Below are 14,904 nucleotides of genomic sequence, written 5' to 3'. Positions count from 1 at the left end.
TAATCAATTGTTTACAACCCTTTTAATTCATCTTGCTTGTTTACTTTCATTGCTATTTAGTTTAGTGACCTTCTACATCAATCCAAATTGTGACACCCCTAAGACACCACTAGTTTCAATAGAAATCTCATCTCAATTCCCGTCCCTTGGTATACGACCTTTAGTTGCCTCTTTACTAATTGTAGAGTTGTTTGTGAAGCTATAAATTGTGTTTTGATTCGGACGTGACCCAACGACAATATCTATTCAATTGTGAACACGAAACGGCAACCGATCAAAAATGGCGCCGTTGCCGGGGACGGTGTTAGCTTGATTTAGATTTTCTTATATTGTTATTAGTTGTGTCTTTCTTTGCTTTGGGGAAGTAAAACTCCTCAAGGTTTGTTCTAATTGTTTTCAAGTTGTTTGATATTTTGCATGTCTAGAAGGTCACAGGTGACTTGTTACCTTTTGATCGTGAAATTGAAAGAACTTTGACAACCAATAGAAGACTTGCTAGGAGAAATTTGAGAGGTATTAGTGAGGTTGTAGATATTCAACCAACTATTGAGTTCATCAACCCTTTTGCAAGAGAAGGTGAGGAGAACCCAACACAAAATCAACCCACAATGCCTAAGTTTTCATCACATTCCGTACCAACTGAGGATAACCTACCCAATGGTACTCCCACACCACAACATCTAACCGGAAATTTTATTGCCAAATCCGCATTTATCCAATTAGTTGAAAGAAGCCAATTTGGGGGGATGCCTAGTGAAGACCCTCATTCTCATATGGAGGCTTTTTGTGACTATTGTGATGCGATCTCACAAACCGGCGTAACTCAAGACCAAATTCGATGGGTCTTATTTCCTTTTTCTCTATTTGGCACCGCCAAACAATGGTTAAAGAGCCTTGATAAGGCCACTCTCGGAATAGATTCTTAGAAGAAGTTGGCTCTAGCTTTCTACAAAACATTCTACCCACCGGAAAAGACTAACATGCTAAGAGCTCAAATTACGGGTTTTAAGCAAAGGGATGAAGAATCTTTGTATGAAGCTTGGGAGCGGTTCAAAGGAATTTGTCGCTCATGTCCTCATCATGGACTTAGCGAATGGTTCTTGGTACAACAATTTTGGAATGGTCTTTATGAAGATTCAAGAAATATCCTTAATATGGGATCGAATGGGATGTTCACCGAGGTTGATGACAACCAAACTTGGAGCAAAATTGAAGAGATGGCAATCCACAACTCACAATATAGTAGACCTCGCAAGGCTACTAGAGGAGGAAAGCACGAAGTGGACGCCGTTACTCAATTAGGTGCTCAACTTAGCTCCCATATCGATACTATCAACTTGAAGTTCGAGAAAGCAATGGCTAGACTTGAAGAAGTCTCAAAATCACCAAAGCATCATGTCAATGCCATGACGGCATCTTTATCAATCCCAAGTGGGATATGTGAGAATTGTGGAACTTTAGGACATGACCAAGGTGAATGTAGGGGAACAACGGAACAAGTGAATGCTTTCCAAGCATACAAGAGTGGTACCCCTTATTCCAACTATTACAATGAAAACACCAAATTCCATCCAAATCTCTCATACAAAAGCCAAAATGTTCAAAATCCTCAAACAACATACACCCCACCTCCCATGAGAAACCAAAACCAAAGACCCTTTTACAACCAAAACCAAGGTTATCAAAACCAATCTCCATACAATCAACAACATGACCAAGGTTTGGATGTACAAAAAGTGGTCCTCCAAATGCAAAAGAATCAACAAGAATTTTTCACTCAAATGCAAAAAGATAGTCAAGCAAAGGAAATCACCATAAACAACATCCTAGCTCACACCAAAATGTTGGAAACACAATTGACTCAACTAGCATCTTCAAGCTCACAAAGACAAAAGGGGCAATTACCACCTCAAAGTAATCCCCCGAGACATGAAACGGTTAGTGCCATTCACTTGAGAAGTGGCACAAGGTATGAAGCACCGAAGAGGCAAGTTGAGGATGAAGTTGTGGAAGCTAGTGATAAGAATGAAATTGTGCAAAACTCCAAGGATGGAGAATCATCAAAAGAAGAAGTTTCAAAGAAAAATGAAAACAAGGTCAAGGAGAAGGAGCCCATTGTGATTAGACTTCCTTTTCCAAGTCGTCAAGCCAAGCCCAAATTTGATGACCAACTTGGAAAGTTTATGGAAATTGTGAAGAATTTGGAAGTCTCGATTCCTTTCACGGAATTAATCAATCACGTGCCGGCCTATGCAAAGTACATGAAAGACATCCTCACAAAGAAGAAGTCGATCCGGAAACTTGAGACTATCGCCTTCACCAAGGTGAGTAGTGCAATACTTCAAGGGAGTTCACCTCCAAAACTCAAAGATCCGGGAAGCTTCTCAATACCGTGTACCATTGGCGACACCACGATCAACAAAGCCTTATGTGATCTAGGGGCTAGTGTGAGTGTTATGCCGTACTCGGTGAGTAAAAGGTTGGGGATGGGAGAGCTTAAGTGCACCAATATCACACTCCAAATGGCCGATAGATCGACGAAGACACCATTAGGGATATGGGAAGATGTTCCCGTACGAATTGGGAAGTTCACTACTACAATTTTAGGCAAAGAGGACGCCCCTTAGAGTACGGTTGGGAATGGAACCGTCTTACATCAACCAATTAATTTTGGCGCCTTCACCAATCACATGTGTAGCACGGTTGATAGAAAGACCCGTCCTCTTGTAAAAAGTGACAAGCACGGTTGGTCAATTTAACCGTCCTCCTAAATATATCCAAGACGGTTAAGTCATTGAACCGTCCTCTTAATTATATCCAAGACGGTTCAATCAATGAACCGTCATCATTTTCTTTGATCAAAATTGAAATTCCCAAATCTCGTTAGCATCTCTCTTATTCAATCAAAAATAAACCCTAACATAAGGAGCACAATCGTCTCTCGTCACCTCCACACTCTCCGTCATCATCGCTCCACCACAACACCACTGCCCCTCGTTAGCATCACCACTCTAAGTCAGCACCACCGCTCTCCTTCATCTCCCTGATTGCGAACAATCACCCCTAGTCCTCGTAATTTGTAACGCGACTACGACAGCTTATCTACCTACTTGCCCTAACGTCACCGCGATCACTAGGCTTCCACTCAGTTCGCCGCTGCACGCCTCAACTCCAGGACGCCCTTAATTCTTGTATGTATTTCATTCTTCGATCCGTTTTATTATATGATTACTGTGTAATTGCTTTATTAACATGTGAGCATAAAATAAAACGAATGAATGGGATGCATCTATTACCTCGCATACTACTGATGCATTTGAGGTAATTTTAAAGTCATTGTGATGGTTTTTACAGCATATTTTTACACCATATTAGTCATAAAATGGATTAATGCGACATACGTTATGTTGCTTAGGAAGGATATAAGACTACTCTCAACTGTTATACTGCCAACAGAAGTGTATCTTGTATACTGCACTACAAGAGCCACTGTTATACTCAAGTCACAATTTTTATTTTCATAGGAGTACCAAATTACATTTCTTATTATGCTTATTTTTAGGGAAATGATTATTAGCAGCAAAACCCGTATTTTGAGCTTAGAAAGTGCTAACTAATGATGCAATGGAACAAACTAGTAAAAAAGATCCAATATTTTAACTAAAATTTCAATTTTTTCATTTTTGAGGGGCCGCTCTTGCCCGACTTTTTTCCCGTCACTATATACTTTGATACTTTATTGGAGCTGACATTGTAGTTTATTCGTATGTATAATTATGTATGACATTGCTCTATATCAATAGGGTACGCATAATGTAATAGAAATTTATTGCACAGGTTTGACTTCTATTGTCTGAAACAATTCCAGATGCAATTTCTTTTGATTTCGTATGTGTGAATGTTTTCTAAATGCATTTGTTTGATTGGTCTAAAGGCCTACGGCCCATCATCCCAGCATCAATGCAGCAATTAGGCTTCTTCGAACTGGTGTATGTGTTGTTCAAATGGCTTGATAGACCATTATGTTTTTCTCTGTTGGTGGTCGTGCTGGTGATCTGTGAGATAATCTTTATTTTGAGTAAATTACTTAAGGAATATATTCTTTCTTATCAGTTGCTTATATATAGGTTAAAATGAATTAAATGTGGAGCCGTCTGATGAAGACTTGGGTACGGGTGAATTGCTATATGTGCAAGTTAATGATGGTTTCTAACAATATTTTTTATTAATTGGCTAGTTCATAATTTGCTCCAATATTGTTGATTTTGGGTGCTTGCAGATGGCGCTGTGACAACACATGATACTTAACTTCTATTTTCTGATAGATATAGAAATGGTTCTCATCTAAACCCATACCGCCTTAAAAGTTAAGCTGATTTTGTATTTTAATGGGGATTAATTATGACGCTTGTAATTGTTTTATACATCTGTTCAGGTAATGTGCAAGTTTAGTATGGAACTCGAGAAGCAAGACCTCAAAATGTTTTGAAAAAACTAAATGCCTTGGCTAATGTATGCTCTTTGATTTATTTTGCAAGTATAGGGTTATTTTTATTCCTGAATGCTAAGTAAATGTCTCCAAATAGGATCTCATTGATTATGATGTGCATGAAACTATGAAAAGATCGATGTTCTGTTTTTGGTTCTGTTAAGAAGGTACTCCCTCCATTCAACTCCACTTTGCAAGTTTGGTTTTACACGGATATTAAGGAGCGGATTAAAAAAAGTATTAAAAGTACATGGGGAAAGAGAAAGAAGAGGTTAAAAATATTAAAAAAACATAAAGGTGGGGTTTTATAGTGGGTTAGTGTGGGGTATGAGTGCCATTTTTTGTAAATAAAGATTTTCAATAAGGATAGAATTGTCATTTTTTTAGCCAAATAAGGAAACCTGTAAAGTGGAGTTGAATGGACGGAAATGGAATACATGTAAAGTGGAGTTGAATGGAGGGAGTAGAAAGTAAGAGTTAGGGTATCGATTATTTTAGATGAAATATTTTCTATTGCTACCTTTTTCTGATTATTTTTTGTTCTAGTTTCTATGGAAAAGGGTGGCGAAAGGTGCAACATTCATCTAATTCACTCTGTTTGGGCAAACTTCCAGACATAAACTAATAATGTAAGTTACGTATCCAAATTTGTCGTTGGCTTTCAATTATTATGATTTGATTATCGTGTCATTGTTATGGGCCTTCAGACTTTCTTTTCATAATTCTTACCATTTACTAGTTAGAGTTACGAGTGATGCAACTATGAACATGCGCTAACCAAGACACTTGGGGCAGCCCCTCTTTGTAGAATATGGCATGATTGCATTTGTAAATGAAAATATATAGCATTTTTTTTTGAACATTTTAGAGGACACCGTTATATATTAAGTTATTTTTAGAATTTCTAGTTTAAGTCTTACCTCTATAACTCATCGTGATAGTTATCAGAATTCTCTAATAAGACACATTAAAATATTGGATAACAGTAGTAAAGTATTAAGAACTAATCGCATTCATAGTATCTATTATTCTCACTGATACATAAAGTATTTGTTCCTTAAAGATTCCACCAGAAAAGAATGGCTTTGTAGGGTCATATTTTTAGTAGAGCGAGGGAATTGTTTTCCGAGTCTGGAACCATCTCCCTTGCCTTTAGTGTGGGCTACCTGCTATAGAACATAATGGCTTCTCTTTTATTATGTTTTACGTACAAAATTAATTTTCTAGGTGATGGGTTTTGTCACGTATTTCCCGGTAATGCATTTTGGCTATCTGAGGTAGTATAATTTGCTGATGATAAGTTGCCTCATTTTTTATATAGTGAAATACTGGAAGGCAGATATTTGCTGTGTAGATTATTTTTGGAAACAGGTGGAGACATCTTTTTGGTGCGTGAGAGAGACTTTTGAGAACATGTTGGAGGTATCGTTATGTGCTTGATTCCCTCGAGTTTCCAGTTTTCAAGGTTTTCCCAATGGCATAGGCATAACAAATTTTTTTGGGAAAATTCCCGAGCCCCGACTTGTGTTAGTGCTTGTATAAAAAGATTAGTTGTCGATAGTATGTATTTTACGGGTTGAAACTTATCTCATTTTGTTTGGTTGGATTCAGATTATTAATGAAAAGTTTGTTGGTTTTTCTGAAATGTAAAAGGATATACTTTAGCTATACAACCCTTAATGTAACGATTTTATTTTTTTATAAAAATCTAGTGGTGAAAGAGCGTGGATTTGTGCCAAAATCGTGCTAGAAATATTCATAAATTACGCGCTAAATTGATTTCAAGCAACTGCAAAGATGACGGTTTCTTAAACAAACGTGATGAAGATGAGCAAAATTTAGGCGCGCCATGTTTACAAAACAAGACGGTTCATAACCACAACTGTCTTACTCCAAAAGAAGACGGTTCATAACTAAAACCGTCCTCTTATTAACTCCAAAAGAAGACGGTTTGACTTTCCGCAAACCGTCCTCTTAGGCAAAGAGGACGGCTCAATTAAGGACGGTTCATTTAAGCTCTAAGGACGGTTTTTGACCGTTCTCTTTGTGCGATTTTGTAGTAGTGGTTTTTCATCTCGGTGGACTTTGTCATTGTTGATATGGAAGAAGATTCCAACATTCCAATCATTCTAGGAAGACCTTTCTTACACACCGCGGGTGCGGTGATTGACGTGAAACATGGTGAGCTCACTCTAGAAGTGGGAGATGAAAGCATAACTTTCAATCTTGACAAGACTATGAGAGCTCCTCGTTTGCATGAACCGTGTTTCATGGTTGATCATTATAGCCGGAAGGATGAAAGGAAGAAGTCGGAACTCCAATGGAAGAAGAAAATTGAAGATGCTCCATTCAAAGAGCAAGTGAATTGTGACAAGGAGAGCTTGAAAAGCTCATCAAAATCAAGCAAAGAAGAAGAGGATGGCCTCATTGGCCAAGAAAAGAAATTGGGAGAGTTGTCTCCATCAAATCAAGAGATTTTCAATGATCAAGTGGATGAAGTATGTGGTCTTTGGGACGACGAATTTGAAGGGATCTTTAATCCCTACGTTGGAAATGCTATTGATCAAGACCGACAACAAGGGCCAAGGTCTATTGAAGAACTTTATCACGATAATGAACAAGCTTTTGATTATTTCTTCAAGGTGTTGAGCAACATCAACAACACCTTGGACATGCCCCCTTGACATCTCATCAAGAATGAGAGTTTGGTGAGTCCTCCCTAAACCACCATTTGTAAATATTTCTAACTCCCTAACTCGCATTTCAATTCTTTTATTGCATTTTTGTCATCTTTGGATATTTTTATACTTTGATCAAGATAATCATCATGTTTGAGAGAAGTGAGGGAGGGACTAATGATTTCAATTGATGTGTAGTGCTTTAGCTTAGTGTGGGGATAGCAATTTCCAAGGCTATTCATGCCTTAGTAGTGCCCCCACAATGAAGAACACAAGATATGAAGAAGAATGGAAGAATGACAAGGGATATGCATTGTACACGGATGGAACTGAATCCGGGTACAAAGGGGTCGAATCCGAGCGGATTCAGGAGAATCCGCCCGTCTTCAGACAATCCGGACGTGTTGGGTAGAAGACGCACGTCCCTCTGAGCTGAACTTTTGAAGTATTTTTGACTGTAAAAGAATCCGGGCGTCCTGAATACAAATCCGCCCGTCTTTGAAAATCCGCCCGTCTTGAAGGGAAGACGCCCGTCTTCTTGGCTGAGGAAAACAAGAAAAATCCCTGTGAAGGAATCCGCCCGTCTTCTGAAGAATCCGCCCGTCCCGTGTTTGCAAATCCGAGCGTCTTCCCTGAAAGACGCCCGTCTTTAGGCGAGTTTTTCCCAACCCATAAAAGGCAGAATCCGCCCGTCCCGAGCAGAAACCGCACGGATTGCCCCTGTAGTTCGAATTTTTCGGGCTTTATAAAACCCCTCCCACCTTCATTTCTTCATTCCTTCATTCATAACACTACTCATAAACATCAAAACCCTCATCCTCTCCATCACAAAAACAAAATTCCTCAACAACATTCACCAAAATCAAATCAAAGCATCCTTTTAACAACAAATCAATCACTCCTTTTTCAATAAAAATCAAAACCAAGCACAAAATCTTCAACCTTTGAGTCGATTTTTGAATTCATAAAGGCAAAGCCTTTCATCTTTAAATCAATTTGGGTACACTACAAATTGAAGATTTTTCACTCTTTCTTGGTTAATTCATCAATGACAAGGACTAAGGGAGCAACAAAGGCAACAAAGGCAAAGGCACCAAAGGCAAAAACTCTTTCATTAAGGCAAAAGAGTCTTCAAGCAAAGAAAGCATTGGCTATGGTGGTAGCTAGCCCAAACTTGGAAGTGCAACAACAACAACAACCTCCCATGGGTGAAACAACATCTACTACTCCGGAAATTGATCAACTTTTGCACTATCCGGAGGTAAATTTCATTTCCAAAACCCATAGGGACACTTTTGCCAAGTTTGATAGAAAATCATTTCAATCCACCAAGTTTATTTGTGAAGATACCTTAAATAAGTTGGGTGTCCTTGAGCAAACTAGAGTTTTCTTTAAAGCCATGGGGTTGAAGAAATTGTTTGAATCAAAAGAGTTGACATACCCCTCCCTTACCTTGGAATTTTTGAGTTCTTTGAAAGTCAACAAGGTTGAGACTAGGGAGAACCTCGAGTTTCGTCTAGCTAATGTTAGTAGATGCATCTCCTTTGAGGAAATGGGTAAAGCTTTGGGTCTTAGTGATGAACCGAGTTATTTCAAGAATTATGGCAAGTATGACCCTGACCCTCTTTGGGAGGCGATTTCCGGAAGGAAATTTGAGGACTTTCATACGAGTCGTGCTCTTTTAGTCCACCATCCAGGCATAAGAGTATGGCACAAGGTCATAGGAAACACCATCATCGCAAGGAAAGATACCAACCATTTCACCAAACTTGATTTTGTTCTTCTTGAGTCGGCTTTGAACATTGGAAGAGTACACACCAAGCCTTTCAACTCTCTAAGGCTTTTGGTAGATAGATGGCTCACCATTGATTGTGGGAAGAAAGGCACTACCGTTATTGTGAATGGCGGCCTAGTCACTATCCTAGCTAAATACTTTGATCCTAACTTCAACAAAGATAACAAGTATGAGGCGAAAGAGGGTGGTCATCTTATTGATATGCATACTATGATACACAAGTATAAGTGGGTTGCCCATAACCCTCTTGACACCAAGTATGGATGGCTCAGTAGTGAGGCTAGATCGTTTACTTTGCCTTCGAAGATTTGTCGTCTAAGCGTCCACCGGACCAATTATCTACCTCCCCTTTAAAAAGAGGCCGAGTACATTATCCGACAACAAAAGGGTGAACTTGAAATGCCCTCCTCTTCCATTGTCACACCACCCTACCCTTTCGAGTACCAAGAGTTCAAGCCCGATGGCATTGAAGCAAGAAATGATTATTTGACTCTTCTCATGCAAGAGATGCACAAGCAAGCCTTTGAAGATCGGAAAAATGCTTACTTAGCTCAATATCCACCCCTCCTACACTTAGATAGGCAAGGACTACTCGATCCTTCATGTCCTTTGCCTAGTTGGGCGGATAGAGAACTCCTTTTTCCGAGTGCATCTAGGGTTGTTTCGGGTGATAATGAGGTTGTTGGTAATGAAGAGGTTGATGATAACATTGATGAGGAAGCAAGTGAAGAAGGAGAAGAGGATGATGAGCAAGGTGAAGAAGAAGATGAAGAAGCAAATGAAGAGGGAAGTGGCAATAAGACCACTTCTAATGAGGAAGATGATGATAGTGATGATATGATGGAAGATTAGCAAGCTTGGAGGCTCCTACCCTCTTGAGGTTGGCTTCTTTCTCTCTTTGTTTTAATTATTTTTCTTGATCATTGTTGGAGTAGTCCTAGCATCATAGAGGACTCATACCTCGGTACCATTGAGGTGTTCTCATTTTATTGTTCCCACTTTCAAAATCCAAAATGACAAATTAGTTTCATGCATTGCATAGTGTATGCATGAACTATACCCATCCTTAGGACATTAGCAATAGTTTCTAACTCGGTTTGGGGAAGTTAATACATACACAACGGGAGGTAATCTAAATTATCCTCTCCGTCATAAACAAAAACCATGCATCATGTAGTGTAGATTAGTGTAGCTTGCATTTAGTGTAGAAATCATGCATCATATTTGCATAATTTCCCATCATTTTGGCCATTGAGGACAATGCCCATATTAGTGTGGGGATGGGGAATTCTAACTTAACTTTTATTTAAAAATCCAAAAAAATTGAAAATTTTCGAAAATCCATAAAAATTTGAAATTTGAAAAACCAAAAACATGTTCATTTCCTTTGTAGTGTAGTCTTGTATATATTGCTTGTATATATTGTGTTTGTTCTATCCTTGTTCACATTGATCTACTACGCCACATCCGAGACATGAGGATATTGAAGACCGCATGGTATGATCTTTCCAATCTCCTTTTTCCTCTTTATGTTAATGACTATGTGGCTTTATTTTGATCGATGCGGTATAACAATGTGAACTTAGGACTTGCATTTAGTTTATATGGCATATTAGTTGGTAGAATCATTTGCATTAGGATGTTTATATGTTAGTTGCATCATGGCATGTAGTTGCATGTTAGAAAAATTTTGCGAAACCATCTACTTGGGAAGCTTAACAAGTGTATATAGGCCCTAGTAGATGCTTTTTGTTCTTAAGACTTTGCTTGTTAGAATGCTTGTAAAACACCCTAGGATGTGTCATGCTAGTATCCTTTGACCCATGTATTAAGGCCTAGTCAAGAGTACCTTGTGGTGTGATAACTCCTTGGCTACCGTTTATTCCAAGGTGACCCTTGAAACCATGCATCCATCCATCCATCCATCATCCATGTTCTACCACATTTTTGTCAACAAAAGGGAACGGGCACAAAAAGAAATCAATTTGAGTTCAAAGAAATGAAAAGAAAAGAAAAAGTTTGCAAAATGCATCAAAAGAAAAGAGGAGTAACAAAAATAGAACTCCTATGCTTCAAATATAAGCCACCCTCCCTACATATGGGGTGACTTTGAAAATGTTCAAAGAAAAATGCAAAGAAAAGTTGAAAGTTGTCAAGTGTTGAATTGCCAAAAATCAAAAAGAAATGGCAAAAAGAAAATGTTCTCAAAATGTCAAATGCCACAAGAAATTGGGGGGAAAAACAACAACAAAGCAAACTCCCAAAATGAAACTCAAATATCTATCGATCCCTTTATCCATCGTATCCATTTTTGTGCATGGTAGAGAGGGGACGACCCTTCTTCTTGTCTAGGCAAGAGGGGGAATTCCGCGATCCTCCAGTGTTTCTAACACCATAGGGAGTCTATTCTTGACAAAAGCATTTAACGATTGAGGACAAAGGTACCCTAGCTTGACACAATTTGGAGGTGATTTATTGGTATCCTTCTAGGCTTAGTAGTTTGAAGAAATTGCATCTATGAAGGAGTGTGTACCCTTGAATTGTTTCCCTTGTAGATAATTTCCGCCACTTAGATGAGGAAAGTGGCTATTCTTTTTGTAGATGCATCCATTATGTGATTTTGTGTGCTTAATGTATGGATGTGTCGCCATTTTGGCAAGACCCACCTTGCCTTGCAAGAAGGCATCCTACCTCATGGTTGTCTTGTTGTGAGTTGAAGGGGCGGAGTGAGACCCGCTAATTGTCTCATATCAGCTATGTTGTTAGGTTAGTTTAAATAATGGTCCTAGTCTTTGTCACCTCTTTACTCGGGACGAGCCAAGGTTCGGTTTGGGGATATTTGATGTGACCATAATTAGCGCATATTTAGCCCCCGAATTAGCCTTGTTCCCATGCTTTTTAGTGCATATTTGGGTCATTTATTATCTTTAGTTCTTTGTTTTGCATATTCTTTGAGATTTTGATCCCTTGGTAGGAAAGGAGTAAGAATCTTGCATTTTCATGGCAAAACGAGACTAAATTGATCGAATCCAATGACCAAGCATCAAGGAGAGACAAGATTAGAAGGCCTTTGTACATATTATAGTAGATGAGCAATGTTGAGAAAGGATCCTTGAGTCCCCGAGGAAATCCCCAAGGATTTTATGAAGAAAAGGGAAGAAAAGAAGAAGAAATGTTGCTGAGGAACAATCCGTGCGGATTGTCTACAATCCGGCCGTCCTCCACATGCACAATCCGTGCGGTTTCCTCCAAAGACGCTCGGGTTTGCAGCCACCAGAATCCGCCCGGATTCACCTGAAGCCGCCCGTGTTCGACCACCTGAATCCGCCCGTCCCGACTCCAAAACGCACGGATTCCTGTACAACGCAATTTCGTCTTCTCCAAGCTACAAAGAAAGAAGCCCTTCCTTCGAAAAATACCGGCTCCTCCCTGCTCAATCTAAAAAGTGTAATTACTAGTTTAGCCCTTAGTTAACCCTAATGCATCCCCCTAATTTCCACTATAAATACCCCATTAGTCTAATGAGAAGATCATGTTTTTTCTTATAAATTCCTAGTGTAGTTAATATCAATCAAATCTCTCTTTAGTTTTGTAATCAACAATTAATCAAGTTTTAATACAAGTTTTATTTCCTTAATCTCTCTTTTGTTCATCCTTTATTTTGGGTAATTGAAGATTATTTGGGTTATTATTGGGAGATTGACAACCTCTCAATCATGCATCAAGTACTTATTTTATTCTTGCTTTATTATTGGAATCATTAGTAGGTATAATCCTCTTAATCCCTTTTTAATTATTGCTAATTACTTTCATTTATTCATCATGTTTCATTTTGTTGGTATGATTGACAACCTTGCTAGCATGATCAACATGATAATGAGTGAGTAGTCACCTAGCTAGAGTTAATGGGTAATTAGGGGAAACCAACATTGGGAATAATTCATGCTTAAATTAATATGCTTTCATGGTTTATTTTCTTGCTTGTTATGATCTCAACTCATGCACATGTTATGTTTGATGAAATGCGAGCCTATGAATCCTTGCAATTTTTACCCATCACCTATCTTTTCAATGAGACTTGTAAGACATAAACCAACTCGAGTCTCATTAGACCATGCATGTTGTTGAGTAGGGAAGATTAAGTCGACTTGTAGGTGTTGTACAATCTAATCGATTCGGCTCCGGGACCCAAACTTTCCTAGGATTGTAAGATATAAACCAACTCAATCCATCACAACAATAATTGCTTGCTTATAATTTGAGAACATGTTTGTATGATCAAATCCCATGATTCCCCTATGACCCCATGATACCCTAGTGCTTTTAATCAATTGTTTACAACCTTTTTTTTTTGCAAGAAAGGCAAGCCATCTTATTCATCCATTTGAGGGAATAATAGGCAAAATCTTACAAAGTATAACCAATAACTTAGACCTCTAAACATTAAGAAGCTCAACTATCTCATTCTTGTGAGAAGAATGAGTTACATGAATCAGTCTTACACTAACTAAGTGTTGCACTCTCCTAATTATGTAAGGTATGTCATGTTCAATGCCTTGAAAAATTCTGATATTTCGCTCTTCCCATAAACTATATGCCAGTGCAGTCAAACAGCTCGTGAACCACCTAGCTTTCCAATGTCTCCTCACATGCTTACCAGCTATCCAGTTTAATTCCTTCCTCAAATTCAAAGTACGGCCAGAGATGTTCATCCATTGTAGAAGACTTTGCCATGCTTCTTTAGCAAATGAACACTGAAAGAAGAGATGTTGATGCGTTTCTACAGCAGCTTTACACAAGATGCACCTATTAACCAAATACAGTCCCCTGTAGTTAAGTTGATCAATAGTAGCCAATTTACGCTGCTGTGCTAAAGTCACAATAAAGCTGTGTTTTGGGAGAACTGCCCTATTCCAAACAGCATTTACCCATCTAAGCTTGGTTCCTTGTTGCCTGAACTGATCATAAACCATTGATAACTGAAGCTTACCATGCTTGATACAGCTCTGCAGGAAAGCTCTAGCATTTGCAGCACTCCCAGTTCTCTCCAATAGCTCATCCCGCACCTTCAGAATACTTCTCCAGCTCTCAGAGTGATAAGGTTTGACATCCATAGTCCAAAACTCAGCATGTTTGTGAAGGAAATGTATATTCATATACATATATAACATACTCATATATGTCGAAATTAATTTGTCATAAAATTAAAACGGATTTTATGCATGCAAACAACAATATAAAAGAAGAGAAATAATGTCCTTACATTCAATATTTCGGCTATATTGGGCACAAGAGAGATCACCTTTCTCTCTTGTTCTTGAGCTTATCCTTATGGAAGAACAAAGATCTAAGTATAAGATCTCTCCCTAAGCTTTATACCCAAGGCTTTCACTTAATCTAATTAATATTATTTGATCTAGTATAATATTAATCTTACCAAAAATTGACCCAAAATATTATTTTGCACTCTATAATTTCGGCATAGAGTAGAAGCATTTTTGGAGTTTTTATCTCTCTCATTTCATTAGATGTAGAGAGTATCTTCTCATTCTTTCTCTAGGAAAAATATGCAAAAGTATGAATGAATAATTGATAGAGAAAACTCTCTATTTGCCCCTTGAAAAACCGGTTGCCAAGAGTGAGAGGGAGCCAATGCATGGTGAAGTTTTTCTTTCCAAGAAAACATAGGCATGCAAGGCTATGGCTAGGTCTAATTATGTTGTTTTCCACTCAAAATAAAACATAATTTAAACACCATACTCCCTTCTAATTTTATTTAAATAAGATAAAATGGATTCCATTTTATCTTTGTCAATTTGTCAATTTGTCATATGTCACATATCACATGTCACATAAAATTGTTATGTATTTTTAACTTATTAAAAATCAACGTATCATCAAAAATACGTCATAAACAAAAACGACTTAGTAATTCATAATTA

At 38.2% G+C, this 14,904-nt stretch overlaps 1 protein-coding gene and 1 non-coding gene across 2 annotated transcripts; both read right to left on the bottom strand.

The window, feature by feature from the left end:
- Positions 1-980: 980 nt before the first annotated feature.
- On the bottom strand, positions 981-1,087 carry LOC141654196 (small nucleolar RNA R71). Its single transcript, XR_012547760.1, has one exon. It is a non-coding gene; the product is annotated as a small nucleolar RNA R71 (small nucleolar RNA).
- A 12,311-nt stretch (positions 1,088-13,398) lies between these two features.
- LOC141651613 (uncharacterized) lies at positions 13,399-14,076 on the bottom strand. Its single transcript, XM_074459317.1, has one exon. The coding sequence runs from the start codon at positions 14,074-14,076 to the stop codon at positions 13,399-13,401; it is 678 nt and encodes a 225-aa protein (XP_074315418.1).
- Positions 14,077-14,904: the final 828 nt, after the last annotated feature.

Source organism: Silene latifolia, chromosome 4, assembly GCF_048544455.1.
Source record: "Silene latifolia isolate original U9 population chromosome 4, ASM4854445v1, whole genome shotgun sequence".
NCBI lineage: Eukaryota > Viridiplantae > Streptophyta > Magnoliopsida > Caryophyllales > Caryophyllaceae > Silene > Silene latifolia.
Note: the sequence above shows the minus strand (reverse complement) of the source record. Positions and strands in the feature narration are given on the sequence as shown.

Bases quoted from the DNA above. Each gene is read 5' to 3' on its own strand.
- LOC141651613 (XM_074459317.1), bottom strand. From the start codon at position 14,076: ATGGATGTCAAACCTTATCACTCTGAGAGCTGGAGAAGTATTCTGAAG.